At 36.0% G+C, this 24184-nt stretch overlaps 1 protein-coding gene across 8 annotated transcripts in view; it reads right to left on the bottom strand.

Annotated features, from left to right (window-relative positions):
- Positions 1–24184, bottom strand: part of ARAP2 (ArfGAP with RhoGAP domain, ankyrin repeat and PH domain 2) — a 211663-nt gene that overhangs the window by 155696 nt on the left and 31783 nt on the right. For all 8 annotated transcript variants that reach the window (XM_045056485.1, XM_045056484.1, XM_003985471.6 and 5 more), the window contains 5 exons: positions 19443–20507; positions 10257–10315; positions 9063–9139; positions 8244–8335; positions 6226–6579 (listed from right to left, as the gene is read on the bottom strand). In XM_045056485.1, the coding sequence (XP_044912420.1) occupies positions 6226–6579; positions 8244–8335; positions 9063–9139; positions 10257–10315; positions 19443–20350 (1490 nt within the window). In that variant the 5' untranslated portion in view covers positions 20351–20507. The remainder of the gene's footprint in view (positions 1–6225; positions 6580–8243; positions 8336–9062; positions 9140–10256; positions 10316–19442; positions 20508–24184) is intronic.

Here is a 24184-nt window from a genome sequence, read left to right as displayed (position 1 = left end):
AAAAGTTTTAAATTCCAAGGAAAACTAAAGATCACAAATGAAAGAAAAATTAACCCTATGTTACAGAGCCTCCCATATGAGCATTTATAGTCACAAGAGTATAAAACTAAATACAGACATAATCTAAATATTTTATACAATTGCATTAAATGGATGATAGACAAGAACTGTGTCTTTGCCAGAAGAAGGGGTGGGGGACAGAGATAAAAATGGATAAACATTAAGGGCGCCTGGATGGCTCAGTCAGTTAAGCATCTGACCTCAGCTCAGGTCATGATCTTGCAATTTGTGAGTTCAAGCCCCACATCAGTCTCTGTGCCCCCGCTTTGCTCCTCCCCTCACCACACATAAGTGTGTATACGTGTGCTCACTCTCTCTCCCCCCCTTCTCTCTCAAAAATAAACATTAAAAAATATTGAATAAACATTGTACTCTATGGTAGTACCTCAAGAGATAATCCCTAACACTGAAAAGTGAGGGGGGAAAAATAGCATAAAAATATTATTAAGATAGGGGCACTTGGCTGGCTCAGTCTGTAGAGCATGCAACTCTTGATCTCAGGGTTGTGAGTTCAAGGCCCACACTGGGCATGGAGACTACTCAAAAAAATTTTTGTAAAAAAAAAAATTTCTTTTTAAACATTATTAATAAATACAAAGTAAATACCAAAAGAAACTACAAAAAGAGTTCAAAGTGGCAGTGTCTTGTGATGATGTGGGAGGGGAGGAAAATTGCTATGTGTTTTTTAACAAGCCACATAGAACTTTCTGACACTTTAAACCACATGCTTTTATAATCACCAGAAACCTTTTTTTAAAAGTTTAATGTGGGGGTGCCTGGGTGGCTCAATTGGTTAAGGGTCCAACTTCTTTCAGCTCAGGTCATGATCTTGTGGTTCGTGGGTTCGAGCCCCGCCATCCGGGTCTGTGCTGACAGCTCAGAGCCTGGAGACTGCTTCAGATTCTGTGTCTCCCTCTCTCTCTGCCCCTCCCAAGGCTCACACTCTGTTTCTCTCTCTCTCAAAAATAAATAAATATTAAGAAAAAAAGTTAATGTTTTGTAAGTTTAATGTGAACACATGGTTTCCTTACATCCTATTTTCCAAGGTAAGAACTGACTAGAACTCACTTTCACTAACATTATCAGAGGTCTGAAATAAAGTGATACTCTTCTAAAGAGAAAGGAAACTGTGGTTTATTGAGCCCCAGTTGTCAGGCCCAATGTTACCTACTTTTCCAACTGAGCCCACAGCGGGAGTCTTGACCTTACACTTTTATGTGGGAAATGGAGGTCCTGAGACATTGAGTCACATAGCAAATGAACAACAGATAGCTTACAACTCTAATCTCTTTCTGATTCCAACACCCTCACTCATTTGTCTGCCACTAGATGGATTAGAAGAAATTAGTCACGTTATTTAATAAATACTAAAACTCAGAAATTGTTTCCTTAAACTACAAATAAAACATTGAGGCTTTTTATTTGCTTGGGACAGTCTTTACAAAGTATGATTTGAGAAATGGCCAACTAGATACTTTTTATCAAAGATCTAAGATTCAACTTTAAGTTCAACACAGTGATTGGTACATAACATCTTGGTCAGATAGAGACTTGTCAACTTTGCACTACATTTGCTTTCACTGAAACGCCAGAGGTCAGCATTCCCAGGAAATGTGAGGCACACCCACACTTGTGTACCAGGGTGAGGAATCACTCCACTAAAGTAGCCTTGGACACGCTGGGCACACACTGCGACATCAGTCACTGACAAAGGCACCAAGAGTAGTAAGCTCTCATGTCCCACCAAGTCCTGGATTACTGGCTCCTGGGTGGTCTGACTCCCAACTACTGTCTGGGGTTTGATCTTTTCTTGGTATTTGACCATTGGCTTTTTCATTTTCCTCAGTTCTCTATTCAACCTGAACATGCAATCCACTGGCAGTTTCCACCTCCTTGTTCTAGAGGCTTACTCACATCTTCCATAAAATAACCCAGCTAAACACAGCTATCCATCCCACAGACTTCAGTACCCCGGGTATCATCTATGTTGGTGCCTTTTCACTCCCTCTATCCAGAAAAGTATTTCTTCTAAAAACGCTAGTTAAAATCTCATCTATTTTCCAAAGGCCAACTGAACTGCCACTTCTCATTCCTAGATCTTTGAAGAAATGTTTTCTCAACCCCCCTGTAACCTCATAATTCTGTACTCTGAGGACCTTTCTGGACCAACTATACTCGGCATTTAGGTTTTATTTTTATTTACTTCCTTTTTTTCTGCCCTAATGAAAGACATAAAGAAGGCAAGGAACACATACATCATGGGCGTTTTTGTATTCCTCCACAAATTATCTTTTTTAGTTTATTAATTAATTTAGTTATTTATTGAGAGGGAGAGGGAGAGGGAGAAAACCCGAGTGGGGGGAGAGTCAAAAAGAGAATCTCAAGCAGACTCCACACTGTCAATGCAGAGCCCGACGTGGCTCAACCCCACAAACCATGAGAGATCATGACTTGAGCTGAAACCAAGAGTCGGGCACTCAATCGGCTGAGCCACCCAGGTACCCCTGTATTCCTCCACAAATTCTTAAGCACATTATAGGTTCGATTTGCTGAGTTAGCCTCACATGTTCTGCTTCTGCTGTCCTAGGCTCAGATTCCCACACCATGCCTCTCAAAGGTTAAAAAGCTAACAATTTTTTTAAAGAGGAATTTAGCTGAGTAAGAAAGAAAGTCATAAAACATATTTCCTAGTAAAATATGAATTCAAGATCCATTGCAATTTTTATAAAAATGTTGGTGCATTATACTGAACATACAAATGTCTTTAGAAAACAGCAAGTTAAAAATGTCAGAAAGGTTTCGTTGTTGCAGATAATGCTTAGATCTTTCACTATGTGTACCTCCTAGCAAGGGTACAGCACAATCACCATGTTGTCTTTTCCTTAAAGCAACTGGCAGGATTCTTCCTCTGAGTCACATACTTGGGAAATGCTGCAATAAACTGTATCCAGTCTTCCATATTTACATCAACTCAGACTGAGGGAAGAGCTTGAGCTTATCATGGGTGCCTGGGTGGCTCAGTCAGTTAAGCATGACTTTGGTTCAGATCATGATCTCACAGGTCATGATCTCGTAGCTCGGGAGTTCAAGCCCCACATCCAGCTCTGTGCAGACACCTCAGAGCCTGGAGCCTGCTTGGGATTCTATGTCTCCCTCTCTCTCTGCCCCTCCCCCACTCACACTCTGCCTCACTCTCTGAAAAATAAACATTAAAAAAATTTTTTTTGATTTAAAAAACTTAAAAAAAAAAAGAGCTTGAGCTTATTAGTTACAGTTAAGAAAGGGGAGTGAGACTTTTTTATCCTCAAAACCCAGTGAGTTTTTTTAAAAACAAGTACCATTTAAATTTTTCATCTGCTTGACTTGTTTGAAACACAAATAATACACCCACATTCTACATTTTATTAAGTTTTTTTCCATATAATTTTTGAAATTGATACTATCAGTCTATAGTATAATTAGATCATTGAAAGAGTTAGTGAATGTTCATATTTTAAGCTCAACTGTGAATGTTTTACTATTTCTTTAGTTGCATGATGGTACACACTTACTTTCTTCCTAAGTACTAGGCAGCTTTCACATACCGTGCACTGATGCAGAACTGGCATTTCCATTGCAAAAACAGATACTCAATCATGTGAAATAAATCCAGATTACAAATTTGATAATTTTGTTTAACGTCCCTCATGACTGAGAACAGTTTCAAACACTGTTTGGAGAAGGACAACTGAGTGTGGCTATTTGATTTTAATAAAGTAACGAAGGGAGTGATGATGGGGTGTTGGGGAAGAGGGCCTCAATGCAAAGGAGACATTACAGCAAGAACTTGAGGAAGGGTACACAAGTCACGATGCTCTGTGGAAAAGGACATTCCAGTCATAAAGAACAGTAAGTGTCAAGGTCGCCAAAGTGAGTTCTTGCTTCTTATGACTTCTATATTGATTAAAATAAAAGAAAGTATCAGGTTATAATTTTCTACTTGGGGCCTAGGAGAGACAGAAGAAGCTGGTATAAGATTTTAGCCAAATATCTAATCTGCTTTATGCTTCTATGGCCCACAGGCCAAATCTGTGTTTGTAAATAAAGTCTTTATTGAAACACAGCCTCGATCACTGGTCTGCACATTCTCTGTGCCTGCTGTCATGCTACAACTGTTGAGTTGCCGATTCTTCTCGGAGACCCCACAGAGGCTATAAAGATTAAAATATTTCTTATTTGACCGTTTACAGAAAAAGTCTGCTGATCCCTCCTCTCTGGAATTCAGAATGCCATCTACAGCAGTGCTAACTGCTCCAAAGAGACATGTGGCCACGAGTTAAATAAAGCTCATAACCTTTATTTAATAAATAAGGAGTGGGTAGGCATCACTTTGTCTAATTAATGAGCATTTTAAACACTCTCACAACAGAATACAGAATCCAATTATGAAAAGGAGAAATTAAGAGATTCTACTTCTGATCTAATAAATAATACATGCTTCTAAGCCAGTAACATATACTTCTTTTCAAGTCATAACAATAAAATCATATAAAAGAGTTTAATCTCTTGGTGATATAGCAAGTTCTTTGTTTAATTTCCCATCTCTATTCATCCTGGTATCCAGGAGAAAAACTGTTAAGCCAGAAAACTCAATTATTTCCCCTAAAATGGAAAAACATAAATCTAGACAACTTACAGCATCTGACCTTAGGCGGATTCAGAATAGAAAGGATGGAAAGCCAGAGTTCTGATAGAGTGAGAGGAAAAATGTTCTAACTGTCCCAGGGGTGGACAATAATGGGGAAGCTTTCTCAGGGTGCCCGGAGCATAAACATAACAACCCTGCAGAGAGCAAGGTACCACCAGAGAGTAGGCAGGAAAAGGAAACCACAGCTGCTGGGGGCTCTGTACCCAGAGTCCGCTAACTCTTCTGGTGGTATTTGTTTGGAGAGAGCACTAGAATCTCCCTAAACACCTTAATTTAACAGAAACAAAAGATTCGAGAATATTCAAACTCACTGTTTCATTCCACCAATGTGTACTTTTGAATGCTTACTCCTACCTTTGCTATTAGACTATCAATAGTACTGATGACTGATGAAAAGTAGGCACAGTTGACTACTTTGTTACCTTAAATAACCAGAAAGGAGACAGGATAACTGATACTAGGAAGTACTCTAATTTGCTAAATTAGGTTATTCAACATCTAATTTGCTAAAAGGATGCAATGATAGAAAGCATTAAATATATAATTACCATAAAAGTGTTTTTTTTTTCACTTTCTTAAGAAATTAAAACCTGCTCCCGCTAATCAACTAATGTTTCTCCTAGTAACTTTTTGCTAAAAAAATTTATTTTAGGTACAAGGCTTTCTAGAAATGATGCTCATTTTGGGGGGAATAGTAAAGAAAACCAGCATATTGCAAGGACTCACCACATTCACTACTTAAACATGAGAGATTTAATCCCAAAATAATTTAATAATTCATGAGGAACATTTCAAGTAAATATTTCAAAAGGACATTAAAAAATCAGGATGCCAGAAAACAATTCTAATTAAACGCAATCCCTCCCCAAATATTTCTGAGTACTGTACAACCCTTAAGGGACAGAAGTCTCTTTGTAAACATCTAAAATGATAAATCTGTTTTAAAAGTATAATATTCAAGGGACTCTGACCTTCTGTGCAACATACAAAAATCAAAACAATGTATCTATACCAGTGAAGCCTGAAATCTAACAATGACATACTTTCTCTAACTACAATTAAGACTTGTATTCCCAAACAGAACACTGTTATAATATGAGCAAAAGCCAAACAGTGTGGGCCTAGTAATACCAACTCAATCTGTATTGTTTTTCTTTGTGATAAATTGGGACACAGTGCATTTTAGTGTAAAGTTAGAAACTAACATTAAGGATCTAGATGTGAAATTGCAACTTTCGATTTCAATCTGTTATTCAGAATCTTAACCCAGCATTCCACATAATACACTGCACATGTTCCTCCTTATGTCTAAAGAACAGCATTTGCAAAAGTGTACTGAAAACCCCTAAAAACTGTATCTGTGTGCGTCGGGGTAGGGGAGGGGTGGAGAGTAGCAACAACCTAGCAGGTTTAGAAATGGATAAACTTGAACTGCTGAAAATATGCTGCTTATGGAAAAAAAATGAAAAACTACATACCCTTGAGGGGAGAGTTTGTCTAGCCATCCGGATTTAACCTTCCTTGCAGAGGACCCATAAAAACAGGCATAGGGAGATATTGCATTTGAGGAAACGATTGAGGACTCAGCATTTCCACTTGTTGAGCTTAACGGATAACTGTGCCTATTAACAGGGTCCAAATTCAATGCTTTTTGAGTCCTAGATTTAGATGCCTTCGAATTTTTTCTTCTTAAACTCTGAAAGCATTCTTCTACTGTTGAATATTCTGATTCTGAAGCAGAGTCTACTGGAAAATTAACTTTGTCCTCTCGAGGTATCCAAATATCTTCTGCTTTGTCTTCGCTTATATTCTCCTTCCTGTTATCATATATGCTAAATGGAAACAAACTGTGTTAACATTTCAAAATACCATATGTATTTGAGCCACTGATTACTTTTGAAATTTATAAACAACAAACTGCACAGAAATTTAAAGTCAGAAAGCTCTTAAGAGCTCCATTAACCCACCTGATAAGTTCTAAAACTCTTCCAGAAAAACAGAAATCTCTTATTACCCTAAGATATATTTGAACACTGCTCAAAGTAGTACAATTTTTCTTGTGTCATTAATCTGATCTGTTTATTTGGGTGGGGGTGGGGGTGGGTGCAGACTGGTACTAAGGGTGAAGACTGACCACATTCCCTGCCTCGTAATTTAACGTCATCACCAACAGCATTAAATAGCCATTCCAACTTATAGTCCCTGAGTAACATTCATGAACCACTAACTTATCTATCTGGAGATCTCACTTCGAAACTTGTTGCTCCTCTCTGGCTCTCCACAATTCAATCCAAGAGCTTTAGTATTATTTTGTAACACTAATAAGGGAAAACTTCACCACACTGTTAGCTAGGAAATGAGAAAGAGTCAGGATACAATCAGAAGGTAAAAGCTGTGTAACCTATAATATTCACCAGAACACATTCATAATAGCTAAGCATATTTCTACAGATTTAAGGAATGACAAAATAAGTTCACTCAGCCATTAATGTATAATAAAACTCATTACAAAGAAGTTTTTGCTAATCAATGAAATAGATATGTGTAGGAGTCAAATTACATCCTTTTGGACACAGTGTCCTAAAAACTCACTTCCTTAAAGAATGATTTAACCTGGCCCCTTCCACATTTTGCATTATAATACATACATATCAAATGCTAACTGAAGATCCTCAATTATTTAGTTTCAACTTAAGAAAATCCACAACATTATCAGACTTGGAAAGGATAAGATTGAAGATATAAAATGAACATCAGGTAATGATGCAGGACACTAAGTCCTAATAAAGTTGAGAAAACTAAAATTTAAGTTGGTGCCTCACAAACTGCTTAATTTCATGAGTGATCCAAATAACTAGGTAAACTGTCAAGCCACTTGTCAATGATGAACTTCCAGTAAAAAAGGATGTATTACATTTGTAAAAATTCTGCACCTTAGATAGTAATTTTTTTTTTGCGCTTCCTCTTTCTCCATATTAACATAATTTCCCATCTTTAACACACAATTGTGGGCACCACATATTTTCCACTTTAGGATGGGAAGAGTGATTTCAATTAGGAAAAGACTAACATAATCTGCTGCAAAATATCACTATACACCAGATTTACAGACTCTAAGTTCAATTATTAAAATAAGTGCCATTATTCAGGGTTCCTGGGTGGTGTAGTCAGTTAAGTGTCCGACTCTTGATCTCAGCTCAGATCATGATCTCACGTTCGTGAGTTCGAGCCCCATGCTGGGCTCTGCGTGATGGCACAGAACCTGCTTGGGATTCTGTCTCTCCTTCTCTCTGCCCCTGCCCCGCTTGTGCTCTAAACAAACTATAAAAAAAATTTTTTTTAATAAAGTAAGTGCCATTACTGAAACATCTAGAATGAGAAAGATTTGAACTTACTAATGTAAACTATTTTCTTAGAAACATAATATGAGCAAGAAGTCAACACTGCATAACATTATATTCAAAAGAATTAATCATCATCAATCGTGACCTCATACCTTGATTTCACAAGAAAAGAGTTTTTTTCAGTAGTTGTTTCCCCTTTGAGTGTTTCTTCATGGGTCCAAAATTCATTCTTTATAGATCTCTTCTATTAAAAAAAATATACACATATATTATATACATACATTTTTTAGGACAGCAATATTTTCCAAATATCCACAATGTGAGCTTAGTTTTATTACATAAATATCTAACTGCTTAGATCAATTTTCAGTAAAAACTTAGAGAGACTATACTAAAAATAGCCTCTCGATGCCTTTTTCAAGATATTTAAATAATTAATAATGCATCATTTCATCCAGGAAAAACAGAAGATGCCAACCAAGAACAAAATTTATTTACTTTTAATTTCCCACTTTTTGTCTTCCAACTTCTGTTTTATCCTGACGAAGAAATAAAATAACCAAAAGAGCACAAGTACTTGAGAAGAAAGAAAGACTAAGTGATAAATTAAATAATGAAGATATGAAGATATGTTAGAAGTAGATATTTGGGTATAAGGCAAAAAGCAAAATATAGGGGGGTTCTGTTTGCCTGCTTTTGCTTTCTTTGGGGGTTTGTCTTTAAAGTAACTTATTTTTTGGAAAATTCAGAAATCCCTCCTCCTGTATTCCTGAAATTGAATGTATTTTTGTGATATATATTTAAAGATACACATTCAACATGATTTTACTTAAAAGAATTTTACTGACTACCAATGTCCTGCTTCAATATAACTCATTCTCCAAACACTTTAAAGGAAACGAAGAGGGAAATATAGACAGAAGAGCAAAGACTTGAAAATGGAAAAAAAAATAAAAATGTATGGGACTAACCTTGGAATTTTCTAGTCTCTGGAAGAGAAAGGTCTCTCCATAAGGAAAAATGGAAGATGAATTTTCCTCCTTTGAATCTTTTGGGGAAATTATAGGATGAGAATGAAAAGATATAAATAATGTGAAACATTTTTTAAAAAGGTATGCACTTAATAATTTTATAGTAATATCACAACTTAAGCTTTATTCTCTGGGAGTCCAAAATTATGCTTATAATATTCACCCCCAAAGCAACTCGTCCCATGGCTTCTTGGTGTAGCACTCACTGTATATGCCTCTCACTTTCCAACCAAGGCATATTACTCACTGTTTCTGAAAGTGTGATGTGTCATATATGGCCTTGCTACCCTCTAAGATCCACATTAATATAACTAAGCACATTTCCCACATATGATGCCATTTATAATGTTAATTCCTAAATAAGAATACAGTATTAATGGCATAAAGTTAGTGTTAGATCTATTGTAATTCCCAATGAATAATTAAAAGTTCACTAGCATAACAACTAGACGCTGTATCACTCAAAACACCAGAATCTACTTAATATAATCTAACACCACAGCCACTAATACACTTGTAAATAAGTTATTTCAAGAGATTTTCCACTGTCCTTGTGTTACACCCATCCACAAGAAAGAATTCCTAACACTTTCATTCTCTGTTATGGCAAAAAAAACTTTTAAAGGGTCAGTAACCAAGTGTTTTCCACCTTATTATTAAGAAGAATGTTCCTGAACATATATAAGCAGAATTTTCAAAAAGAAAGAAAAGCCTCTGTCAATGATCAATTTACCAAAGTAATGTCAGCCCTTTCCCGTTACCATAGCAAAATTACTTTCCATAAATCCAGGTCCTATAGCTCAGAATGTCACAAACCACTTAATTTAGTTAAATGCCTTCGACTGTGGCTACTGATAAATGAAGCCCGGTGCAAAAAAAAAAAAAAAAAAAAAAAAAAAAAAAAAAAAATTTTTTTTTACATTAGTATCTGAAGATTTCCAAGAGTCTGAGTACATATGACTGTCTTTTATTCACTCATCTTTAAATGCATCTGAAGTATTATGAACCCTAGCAGATAGTTATTCCCATTATTCTCTATTACACAGGGGGCCTACTTTCTTGATCACGATTTTCACACATTTAAGACTGTCATATGAGTGCTAATTTACAAAGACTTTACATGCTGAGACTCACTTTCCTGTGTCACAGACTTTCCAGTTGAGGTAGCAATGTTTCTTCTCTCACGGAAATAGCTTAAAGCAAAGGGGAAAAATAGATAAATTAAAACAGATAAACAAAAATTGGTAAACTATGAGACTGAGTAAAGGATACAGACATACATTCCATTCTTCTGGGTAGAAAAACCAATATTCAAAAATAAATTTGATTCTAATTAAACAGAATGGCTAAATTCCACAGATGTGTTTTTCCAAATAGTCTTAAGGAGATTTTACTAGATTTTACAAGCATTTGCTTCTCACATTTATACTTTACAAAAGTAAATGAATATATTTGCCCAATGCTAGTATGTACGTTGGATTTTCAAAACTGCTAGACATACCCCTGTGAGACACTAATTTTCTAATTAGAATTCATTATTTATTAGGGGTTTTTTGTCATTAAACTTTACAATTACAAAATTGAGTCAAAAATTTGTCGGCTCTATAAGCATAGTATGAAAATATATAAGACCTTTCCTTAAAAATATTAGCTGCCTTGGGAGAGAAAGATTACAGGTAATTAATTAGAATACAGCCTAATAGCAATGAGAGAAGAAAACACTGTGTAAACAGATGTAATGAATACCCATTACTATATAAATGAGTTCTATTTTTCCATCTAAGTGTAAGAATCAGGACAGTGTCTTTAGGGTCTCTGAAATTTGTATCTGACCAAATAACTACAAACAAGGATAAAAAAAAAAAAAAAAAAGAATAGAAATTAATGAAATAAAATATGGATAAAGTTTAAAATCATTTTAACTAAAGCTGGTTATTCAAAATGATCAATCAAATTGATAAACCTCAGGGAAGGAAAATAAAAGACAAAAGAGACAAACTACCGATATCAGCATGAAAGAGAAGACACCACTACAATTCCTACAAACATTAAAGGGATAATTATAGATTATTGAGAAAAACTTTATTTCAATAAATCCAACAACTTAGATGAAATGGAAATATTTTTTGAGACATAAATTACCAAATATGATACAGAATAGAAAAATCTTAATATCTATCCCTATATCTATTAGAGAAATTGAATTTAGTAGTCACCTACCTGCAAAACACTCTAGGCCAAGCCATTTCACTGATGAATTACACCAAACATCAGAATGAAATAATACCAATTCTACATGAACTTTTTCAGAAAACAGGGAAGGAGAGACTATTTCCCAATTCATTCTATAAGGTCAGTATAACAGACACAAAGCCAGTCAAAAACAAAACTACAGATAACTATTAAATAAATTGTCCTCATGAATTTAGATGCAAAACTAATTAGCAATATATTAGCAAATCAAATCCAACAACCCATTAAAAAAAAAAAAAAATATATATATATATATATATATATATATATATATATATATATATATATATATAAAGAGAGAGAGAGAGAGAGCCAGATGAGATTTATTCCAGGAGAGCAAAGTTGGTTTAACATGAGAAAAATCAATGTAATTCACCAAATTAAGAAAATAAAAGAGAAAAATCACAGTCTCATGACAACAGATCCAGGAAAACCAAGACAAAATCCAACATCTATTAATGACAAAGATTCTCAGTAAACTAGGAACAGAAGAAAACTTCCTCAACCTAATGAAAGGCATTTATGAAAAACCTACATCCTAAATAATGTTGAAGGCTGACTGATTTTAAGATTGAGAGTAAGACAGGGAGGTTTGCTCTCACTACTTATAATCACATTATTTCAGAGGTCCCATCCAGGACAATATGATATATAAAAGAAATAAAGGGCATGCAGATTGGAAAATAAGAACTTTTACAAGCAGAAGGTATCCATTAAGTAGAAAATCCTAAGGAATCTGCCAGAAAGATTCTCAAACTAGTAAGTCTAGCAAGGTCCCAGGATAAGGGGAAGATATTAACAAATTCAATAGTATTTTTAAATGCTAGCATTGAGCAACTGGAAAAATAGTTTGAAATATAAATTTTATAATAATATCAATAACATGAAATAGTAAGGGGTAAATTTACCAAACATGGGCATGATCTGCACACTGAAAACCATGTAACATTGAAAAATTTAAAAAGACCAAAATAGATAGATATACCATGTTATTGGATTGGAAAACTCAATGTTGTTAAGATGTTAATTCTCCACATGTTGATATACAGGGTCAACATAATACCAAACAAAATTACAATGAGCTTTTATGTAGAAATTGACAAGATGACTCTAAAATGTACATGCACATACAAATAACCTACTATGGTCAAATATTTAAAAGAAGAACAAGTTGGAAGATTTACACTGTACAGTTTCAATATTTAGTCTTAAATCTATAGCAATCAAATCAGTGTATAATTGGTGAAAGGATAAACAAATAAATTAATGGAACAAAATAACAATTCCACCTAACTCCCACACGTCTACGGTCCACTGATTTCTGAAAAAATGTGAAAGCAATTGAATGGGGAAAGGATAGTCTTTTCAACAAGTGTTGCTGGAACAACTGGATATCTTAATGAAAAAAGGAATGAACACCAACCATTATTTCATACCATATACAAAAGTGAACTTGAAATGGAGTTTAGACCTACATGTTAATGCTGATGTTCTAAAACTTCTGGAAATACATGCAAGAAAATTTTTGCAACCTTGGAGTATACAAACATTTCTTAAATTAAAAAAAAATCAAAACCAAAAAAGAAAATTATGTATGTATTTAATATACAAGTATTTAACAAAATTAGTAAATATTAACATACATTATAAATATACTGAAAACATGTTTAAAGACGAATTAGAAGAATTTTAAATATATTAGTGGTGCTTTAAAGGATATTTTGCTGGTTTTACTATTAGTCATATGAAATGTAAAGAAAAATGTTTGTGGTTTTAATTATACTCAGTATCCAACTGCAAGAAATTACTGAATCTATCAACCAACTTCATTTGATCTAGTGTTGATGAAAATTAGCTCAACACAGGAAAAAAAGTTATTTTGAAAACCAGCCATCAGTAATTTATATTCTCATTTACCTATGAATAAGTTATCACAAGCTATTTTATATTCTAATATCTATTATGCCCAAAACATTATGTTAGGAATTTATATATATCTGCATCTCATATTTCAACCTCATAACAGCTCTATGACATAAAACCAGTTGTCTTAAAGGAGGCTCTCCCAGCCCAAGTCCACAGCTAGCAAGAGGCAAAGCCCCCATTCTTTCCTTTCTGCCTCTTTCTGCCCTATTATCTTCCCACCAGTTATCCTAAAAACTGTAGGTTGCTTTTTAAATTTAACATATAAAAGCATGGTCGATTTATAAAAATTAAAAAACCATTAAGAAAAGCAGTAGTTATCACCTTCTCATTAATTATGCTTTCGTGACCTTGGTCAAGTTACCTAACAGTCCTGAGCCTGGTTTCCTCATTTACTGAAGGAGATTAATTCCCAGGCCTGCTTCCCGGGAATATTATGAGGATTAATGAAAAAATTCTTTTAAGGAGCATAAGGTGTGCCCTTCACAATATAAACAGCAAGAATGAACCAATTATCATTTTTATTAGAGGAGAAAATGGTCCTTCTGGTAAACTTTATGTGCATATTTGTTTCTTAAAGTCCTTAAAAGTATTCACACTCTTCTTTGTGATAGAGAAAACATGTCATCAACCTAGTAGAGGAATAACCGTGTGTTGTTTTTGTTTTTTTTTAGTAAAATACTACACAGCAATTATTACATAAAGTATGTGCATCAATGTGGATAAATCTCAAATATAATATTAAAACACCAAGTTGCAAAAAAAAAAAAAAAAAAAGGCTCTGGTTACCAAAGTGAATCTTTAGCATAATACAGATACTATTTTTTAATATATTTTAAACCACTAAAATAACCAAGAAAAGCAGTGCTATGAAGGTTAATTAATGTTAAAGATCTCCCTTTATGATCCACACTTACCTGTTACTTAGACAAGGCAACCACACCAAAAAATAATTACACCATAAATGGACCATCATTTCACAGAATGTTTTTAAAAAATGCAATTCTTGCAATTCATAACAAACTAACTACAACGGACTAACTACGGATCATTACAGAATTGAATTCAAAAGAAAATCACGATCACTAGGCAGCAGTTTAAAACTGCCTTGAGGTTACATATATCTAACTAAACACACAAATCTGATTTCAGAAAACATGAGTCTATTAACTACAGCACAGACTAAGAATGTGAAATTTATAATGCACAGATATTTAAGTCTCAATCTAAGACGTTCCCAAAAAGATGTCCTCAGGAAAAGAATAAATGATAATTACAGATGGATTACAACACAAAAGTCTACATTATTATCCTCAAATAGTTCTTTAAACTAGCAAAAATTACAGCTCAAAATGTATTTTTTTATGGGCAGAAGTCATGAATAGACATATTTCCAAAGAAGATATCTAGATGGCCAAGAGACACATGAAAAGATGCTCAACATCACTGATCATCAGGGAAATACAAATCAAAACTACAAAGAGATATCACCTCACACAAGTCAGAATAGCTAAAATCAGCTACATAAGAGACAATAGATATTGGTAAGGATGTAGAGAAAGGGGAACCCTCTTGCACTGTTGGTGGGAATGTGAACTTGTACAGCAACTCTGGAAAACAGTAGGGAGGTTCCTCAGAATGTTAAAAATAGAATTACCCTCTGATCCATCAATTGCACTACTAGGTATTTATCCAAAGATACAAAAACACAAAATCAAAAGGATAAATGTACCCTGATGTTTACTGCAGCATTATCTATAATAGCCAAATTATGGAAAACAGCCCAAGTCTCCAGGGCCTGATGAATGGATAAAGAAGATGTGGAACTTATATACAAAATGGAATATTATTCAGCCATCAAAAAGAATCAAATCTTGTTATTTGCAATGATATGGAGGAACTAGACAGTATGATACTAAATGAAATAAGTCAGAGAAAGACAAATACCCTATTATTTCAGTCATATAACAAATTTAAGAAAACAAAACAAACAAGCAGGGAAGGGTAAAAGAAAGAGGGAGTTAAACCAAGAAACAGACTCTTAACTACAGAGAACAAAGTGATGGATATCAGAAAGGAGGTGGGTGGAGGGATGGTTAAAATAGGTGATGGAGATTAAGGAGTGCACTTGTTGTGATGACCACCGGGTGTCATGTGGAATTATTGAATCACTATACTCTACACCTGAAACTAATACTACACTGTATGTCAAATAACTGGAATTTAAGAACACATATTTTTCAAAGTGGTGCTTTTTATATTATGAAATAAAAAGTATAAACCTAATGTCTTTTTACTTATAAAAAATCTGAAGCAGACAGATACCATTATCCTCTAAGAATAAATCAAACTATTAACTACTTAAATTTTGATTTGTCAAAATTTAGGTGAAGTCCAAATTTTGAAAATATTAAAATAATCAGCCTATTTTTTCACAGAATTTAAAAAGAAGACATTTTAAAGGCATATAAAGAATTTTGGATTGCTAAGCATTTTTCTGCTATAACATGAAATGTGAAGTTTTTCTTGAACATGGAAAAGATGGGATGAGTTTCTGTATTTTTCTTATTCAATGCACCCAACCACTGCTTAAGACTTTTCTGTACATTTTCTGCTTAAATATCTTTCAACATGAAAGTCTAAAATAGGGTTATCCATTTCTAATGTCTGTATCATGTCTACGTATATCTAGAGAAAAATATCGAAGATTGTTATTTTTAATAAAAAGTTCAAAGAAGCCTGGAGACTTCAGGTTTAGATTTCAAACTTTTAAAGACCCTTCAGTCAATACGGTACACCAGTCTTAACAATAAATTATAACAGATGTCCTCCAATCAATGTGCAGCCCCGCCTTTCATCTTCCTGCACCCCATCTCTGCTTCCTTATTTCCCCTTCCCTAAAAACATTTAGAGGCACAATACCTAAAAGAGAAGGACTTTGTGACTTGTGCCAAGGATAAAACAGTTGCATGCGAGACGTATGAAAATCTTTAAACTGGGAAGGAGGGTAAGAAAGGTACCTCTTTAGTAGCTGAAAGATCTTGTTCTTTCCTGTCTTGAGCACAGAAGAGGAGGCTCCCGGAAGGATCACAGGACACACCCAGGACTCCCAGGGAAATGGTAAGATGCTGGATCTCACTTCCTGCTTGGAGGCCTCCATGGGAAACCTCCAGGTGAAAGTGATAAGGGAAGAGCCAACTCTTCAAGCCTAGTTCTGCCCTGGCCCTCAAGAAAGGTTAAAAAGAGATCCTGAGGTTCATTGCTCAATAGCCCCACCTAGCCCAGCCTTTCCAAGAAAAGAAGCAGGCAGGAATTCAGGAAAAACTGAAGGCAAGGACAAAGATAATCCATTTGACCAGAGTGTCCATTTTGTCAGATAAATAAGGAGGGAAGAGGCAGCTGGGGAGGAACTGATGTCCAGGGAGACAAAAACAGAAGGCTTCACACAAGGAACGCATCCAACATCATATATACCTTTTAACAGATACATGAAATGTTTAGTAAAGAAATTATGTTAAAAGCATTGGCCACAAAGAAATATTTTTATTTGGTATATCCAGAAATGTACTAAAATATCGTTTAGATGTAATCTGATTACAGAGAATCTCAGGTTATATAATCCACAGTTTTATTTTAAAACTCATATTATGACATTTTAAAATCTTGCAAAATTCCTATTTGCAATTCAGGCCAGGACCGCAAGGAAAAATACAAGTGAAGTCTGAAAATAATTTAGTTTCTCATTGTATGATTTGAGTACCACAGATGCAGGGTTACCATTTACCGCCATAATCAAAGAAGAAAGGTTATGAGGGGTAACCTGGCAGGGCTATGATGCAACTAGGACTAACTTATTTACTAATTTTAACATTATTTCAATTCTCATTTTCAAAGACTCATACTCACAAACAATGTGAATTACAAGTATTTCATACGATATAAAGCTTACGCTTACAAATGAAGAAACATCAAGTTTCTCAAGAACTTATGAAAAAATAGCACCTTTTAAAACTTAAGCCAAATGTTTCTTGTGTGAAGTTATCCTTACAACTCCCCCAAAGGATTCTGTTCTGGCAAAGACACAATTTTAATGTGTATACTCATGGCAAACCGCCCTCAGTTACTTTGTTTAAAATTAGCAAAATATTTTAAAACTACAGTGTCATACAAAAATTGGTAACCTTCTACATTCCTAAGTAATACTTTCTCATATATGCAGTGAATATTTTTAAGAATATTTCCTAAATGAGTGGTTAAGAAAGTGTGTGGGTTCTAGAGTCTAATGTACTGGAATGAAACTCCAGTTTACCACTTATGTGATCCTGTCAAAATCAGCCTAGGGCTCAATTACCTAAGAAAATGTAGGAATAGGGGCGCCTGGGTGGCGCAGTCGGTTAAGCGTCCGACTTCAGCCAGGTCACGATCTCGCGGTCCGTGAGTTCGAGCCCCGCGTCGGGCTCTGGGCTGATGGCTCAGAGCCTGGAGCCTGTTTCCGATTCTGTGTCTCCCTCTCTCTCTGCCCCTCCCCCGTTCATGCTGTCTCTCTCTGTCCCAAAAATAAATAAACGTTGAAAAAAAAAAATTTTAATAAAAAAAATTAAAAAAAATAAAAAAAAAAAGAAAATGTAGGAATAATACCTCCAGTGCCACTGAGAGATTTAGATAACCCACAGGGAATTATCAAACAAACTGGCTCCTAGGATGTTTAATAAAGGACACTATTACTACTGATTCCCAAGGAAAGACTAGACTTTGCTGTTGGCACAAGGGATGCCAAGAGACAAAGACAAAGTACACAGGATCTCTTCCCTCAAAGAGTTTATGCTCTAATGAGAGGTTCTTAAATCAACAGTCCTGTAAATTGCCACATTTTCTTTGGCAAATACTAAACTTCTGCATTTTCTCCTGCAAATACAACCAGGATTTTGCACTGTAATTACCAAAGATGCCCACAGGCAACAGTACCAGCAGTAGGGGTAGAGTGGAAACAAGCAGGGAAGGAGGGTATTGCAGAAATGCCAGCCTAGAGCCTGTGCAGGAAATCCATAATTACATCGAGTACCACAGCAGTTAACAGTCGAACAACCTCATGACTCCCAGCAAAGAGACAAGTGTTAGCTTTTAATGAAGAAAAAAAAAAAAAAGAAAAACATCCCACCACAACCCTGGAGAAAACCACAACTATTTTAGGTGTAACCCTGAGAAAGGGACGAAAGTTCTCTCTGCTGTTAAGTCAGCACTTAGCCTCCGCAGTTACCTCAAAGTACTAACAACCCAACATGCAATGCTGGTGGGGCCCTCTTTAGAATTCCGGTTCCAGTGAACCGGATTTCACACTGTACTGTTACCATCTGTCTCCTACGCTACATTTCAAGCACCTTCGTCCCTCTCTACCTCCCCACCGAGCACAGTGACCAGAACCAAGCTGGTGCTCCCTACATGTATCTTGAATTACTAATTCATGCCAATGCATTGTGTCAAGCAGTAGAGATACAAACGTTAGAAACATGGCCCCTGGGGCGACTGAGTGGCTCAGTCAGTTAAGCATCTGATTTCAGCTCATGTCATGATCTCACGGTTCGTGGGTTCCAGCCCCAAGGTGGGCTCTGTGCTGACAGCTCAGAACCTAGAGCCTGCTTTGGATTCTGTGTCTTCCCTCCCTCTCTCTGCCCCTCCCTCCCCCCACACACACACACACTCTCTCTCTCTCTCTCTCAAAAAAATGAATAAATGTTAAAAAAAACAAAAAAACAAAAAAAAAAGAAACATGGCCGCCGCTGAAGGACAAATAATCCAGTCAGGAGACAGAGTCAACAATTCAAATATAAGAATTGCCCTCATGGAAAAATTTAAAACCAGGTGTGAAGGCAGGCATGGGAAGGAACTGCCAGGTAAAATTAGAGGAAGGGACTTTCCCCCATTTAAATGGAAGAAAACTAAAGAGTCCCAGGCAGTTATAAGTTAGAAATAGACTCTGGGAAACAGTGTACAAAAGAAATGACACGTTCTCATTTTAGAAGAAAAAAAAGGTTCATTGAATAGGCAAATTAATAGACGTCAAATTTACCAATCCTAAAAATATGCATTACAAGCAACTAAATTCACTCAAATTGAATACTTAGGGCTCATCATAAAAATTCTTACCTCCCTGAAATTCCTTTTGTAGACCCTGGAATCTCTGGTACAGGACGATGTCTTAGCAGAAAAGATCTAGATGGTCTTGAAACCAGCTTGCTACGGCTTCTCATGGGTGCTAGGATTGGTGACGACGGAACATACAAATCATTTACAACCATCTCTCCTTGAAATTGAAAGAATGGGGATGGCAGTGATCTTTCTAATAAACCATTAGTTCCACTTCCAGAATTTGCCTCTGATACTGACGGGCGGAGGGAAGAAAGGCATTCAGAGTCTACATCAGGAAGCTGGCTCACATTTTCTGAGATCAAATCAGCTCTGTTTGTTTGCTGCTCTTCGATTGCGCAATCCATAGTTATCTCTGTAATCAAAGATTCTCCTTTAATATTTTCACTACCAAATAAAGTATGCTGAAAAGAATTCAAACTTGGGTGTGGTTCTTCTTCTGGAAGGGGAAAGTTGTGTTTAGGAAGAGACAGCTTATCATCTGATTTAAGAGACTGGCTATTTTCTACACTAACATCATTTTGATCAAGAGTTTTGGTAACAGTCTCCCACTGCGTTGGGCTAGGTGCCTGAATACCACCTGCATCTGAAAGATCTACGGAGTTACTCCCATCAGAGAATGGAACATGGGGAACCTTTGAAGTCTCATCGTCCTTCTTTGTTTTATGAACATTTGCATATATTGGGATATCTTGCATTTTTGACAAGATTATCTGCAACTGTTTCAGTATCCTCCTCCGGTGTCCTGTAGGTGATATTCCAATTTTGTGCAGCACGCTGTCATTGACTGCTGCACAGTCCTTCACAGTATCAAAACCAAACTCGCGGAAGCGTAGGAGATACTGCTCCAAATTAATGCTCATTAGGAAATCTCTGATATCAACATTTACTTCACTGACTGAGGACATAATGGTGGCTTCATTACTAAGCTGAGTTATCAAAAGCAGTACAAGGAGACACACACAGGAAAGTCCACTTCTGTATTGGTTTTTCCTCTATCACTCGCAACAGAGAAATGTCTCAAAATGTTATTTTCTTCACAGTGAATGTTTTATGTGCTTAAGCCTGAAAAAGAAAAGAATATTAATGGATTAGGATATTTTAGTTATGAAAACCTAGTCTGACATGATAAACTTTCTCTGGAGAAACACAATAGAAACGAGGATAATTACTTTCGCTCACTCAGAGTTTAGAATCTTTGCCATTACTCTGCATGCCCCAGAGAGTCAATTCCTAGGTAAAGTGTGAGGATACAAGGCAGAAATGCCACGGTGGGATCAAATGATGATTTTCAAAAAGGTAAAAAAAACTTTCCCACAAATATAAAATGAACATGTGTCAAATAATTTATTCCACCCATTAATGAAGGAACCAGTAAGATGGTAAGACTGTTTCCAGGAACATTTGTGCAATAGGTTTAGACAGAAAAGACTTTTTTTTTTTTTCTTCATGTTACGACTAAGATTAGTAGGTTAGATTTAAAAAACTGGTTAATGTCCTACAGGGCAATAAAACCATAACCTTTGGGGTTATCTATCAGACAAAAATCTATAAGCTAACAAATAACTTCCCAGTTCAGGGCTCTAATCAAACAGCACATAGAAAGTAGAGCACAAAATTAGAAATAAATACCCCTAGGGTGGGCCTGTTAAACAATACCCCCACACAATGCATTGAAAGAACATGCTATACATGTCCTTTTTGATTTCCAGATTTTAGAAAATTTTTCTTAACAGTAACTAGATATGAACAACCCTACCCTTTAATACATTTCTGCAAAGACACTCTTAAAAAGCACAGTTAGAATACATTTCTCAGGTTAATAATTTTCATTCGAAAAATGCAGTAGCATTGTATGCACAATATTGATATACAAGATAAAACTGCCTGAATAATATGTAAATACATTAGGTAACAGGAAATAATATGAAAGGGGGGAAAAAAAGTCTAAAGGTCACATTTTCCTTTCTACATAGCAGATGTACATAGGTTCATTTTACTCCCAAACAACATCATTAAATTTTTTTAAGTCCATTTATCTAGGTGCTGTTTCTGTGACTGTGTTCAGTTTGTGAAAACGTAGGATATGTGCACACTCCTGTATATTATGCTTCCACAAAAAGAAAAAAAAGTAGAGAACATGCATAACATATGCTGAAATAGTAAAATGAGACTCACCCAATCTAGGTCAATTTATCTGAACAAGTGTTAATGCACTGTCTCTGAAACTCACATTTCAAAATAACTCTCCAAGAGACACCACTCAGACACTGCATGTCTTATCTGCCAAAAGGCCAAAAGCTATTGTCTCCACTATTTAAAAATATCGGCAAACACTGACACACACGTACACACAAAAAAGGGAAAGCACGTATTATTCTCAGACAGCACTGTGGATGCAGAGAAAGAAAAATACAAACAAGACATACGAGGCAGGAAATGACTTTGACAATAAGGTATCCCTCTGCCACATTCAAAATGACAAAATGTCAGGGGAAAAAAAAGTAGAAAGCTAAACTTCAACACTTTATACAAAACTAATTCTCAGATACACTACTCTTGTTCTACACAATTATTTTGTAAATAAATACATTATCTTTTTTTCTTTTTTTTTTTTTTTTTTTTTTTTTTTTTTTTGCACATCACAAATGGAAATGATTATTGCCACACCGGGTAACACCTTGATCTTGGACTTCCCCGACTCCTGAGCTGCGAAAATATAAACGTCTGTTTCTGTTAAGCCAAACAGTCTGTGGTATTTTGTTGCAGCAGCCCAAACTGACTAATACTCTCCTCTGTCCTCACTGCCCTTACCATGGTTCACACACTCATATCTCTTGCCTGGATTATGACAGTCTCTAAACAAATCCCTCAGCCCAGTCTTCATGTATCAGTGATCTACTGAAAACTCCAAATTTAGCATGTCCCTCCACATCCTCAACAGGATGAAGTCTAAGCTTATTCCCGTGTCCTACCACAGTCTGGTCTCAGTCTAATAATAACAATAATAGCAGCTACTATTGATGTAAACATCAATTATGTGCCAGATACCATGCCTCCTATTATTTACTGCAAGGTAGGTGTTCCTATGTACTAGCTCCAGCAATTTCAACCATGCCAAACATTCTACCAGCATCCCTTGCTCACTTTAGCTCATTATTGTTAATTATCATTCTTAAGGCAACAAACTGTTTAATAGCCCCATACCTTTGGCATATGCACCATCTGCTTGCAAATCTGAACATTTTGCACAATCCTATGCATGATTTAAAAGAATTTGAATAGGCAGGCAGGTATTATCTTCTCTGTGAAGGCTTCCTATCAACCTCTTAACCTCTTAAATGAATCCCTCCTTCCTTTATATACATCTATAACTAGGATCCTAGAACTTTGCAAAGTGCTTGGAACTTGTTTAAGTGATAGGAAAAGATAGTAGGCATAGAAGAAGTACTCGAGAGGCCCATTTTGTTAGTTTCATGGTATGTTTGCATGTACGTTTTCTACACAAAGCCCTTGCCTTTCCTTGGAGTATACACAAACAGTTCCTGGGTGGCTGAATCGAGGATGAATACACCAAAAGTTCTACTCAAAACTACCTCCTTGCCATCATTCAACATGCTGAACATGAACTCAATTCCTTTTCAAGATGTGAAAGAGGCTCCCTCCCACAGGCCCTACCATCCTTTCTACACTTTGACAGCTCCATCCCTCAGTCACCAGGCTTTTTAACTGTCTGACTACTCAAGGGTGTTCCAGATCCTTCTTTCTTCTAGCCCATACACTCATCGGATGCAAAGAGATGGATGTGCACACCCTTAAACTGAGATCAAAGCCCTCTGCACTTTAACCTCCCCTTGGGCACACTGGCATGCATGCTGTGTTCTGGGTCAGTGGCTCTCCAAGGAACTGGTCTGTGGATCTTCTGTGCAGCAACGATGGCTGATAACAGGCTCAGAAATTTGTACTTGGGATGAGAGGGATGTGCAACAAAATTTTACAGTTTTAAATTCTTCACATTCCCCAAATACACTTTACACCACCACACCTGAGCCTAAGCTCATCACTTTCCTCCCCTAAGGACAGATTACCCCTCCCAACCCCTTGCCCATCCATCTGGTGTCAAACTCAAACCCAACCTCCTCCACTTCCTAGCAGTGTAAATACGGCGCATGTCTGTGTGTTTGTTTCTTTACCCGGAAAATGGAAACACTCAAAGCTATGTCAGTGCTGGTCAAGATTAAGTGGTCAAACAGTGCTTAGTACAAGTTAAGTGCTTAGTAGACATATACTCCCATCACTATATTTATTTCCATAACTGTCATCACTATCTCCCCACAGCTAAAACCTTTCCCATTATTTAAAGTCTAACTCAAATGTTGTCACAAGGTCTCTACTGAACAAGAAATAAACTCTCTTCTCGGTATTCCTACAGCATTTACTTCTTAGAGCATTAAATCATATTCCACTTACTCCATAGTAACCTACAGAAGTGGGATAGTTTAGCAGTACAAAACGAAGATTTGGGAGCTGAACAGCCTTGGTCAAATCCCAATTCTTTCACTTACTAGTTCTATAAGCTTGGACAAGCATTTAACCTTTCTGGGCCTCAGTTCACCCTCATCAGGAAAACAGGAGTAACAAGACCTTATTTCACAGGGCTGTTGTGAAGCACTTAGAATACTAACTGCACACAAGGAATGTTAAGTGTTTGCCATTATAATTATTTATTATCCCATAATAAA

This window comes from Felis catus, chromosome B1, assembly GCF_018350175.1.
Source record: "Felis catus isolate Fca126 chromosome B1, F.catus_Fca126_mat1.0, whole genome shotgun sequence".
In the NCBI taxonomy this organism is placed as follows: domain Eukaryota; kingdom Metazoa; phylum Chordata; class Mammalia; order Carnivora; family Felidae; genus Felis; species Felis catus.
This window is presented reverse-complemented; position numbering and strand designations above follow the sequence as displayed.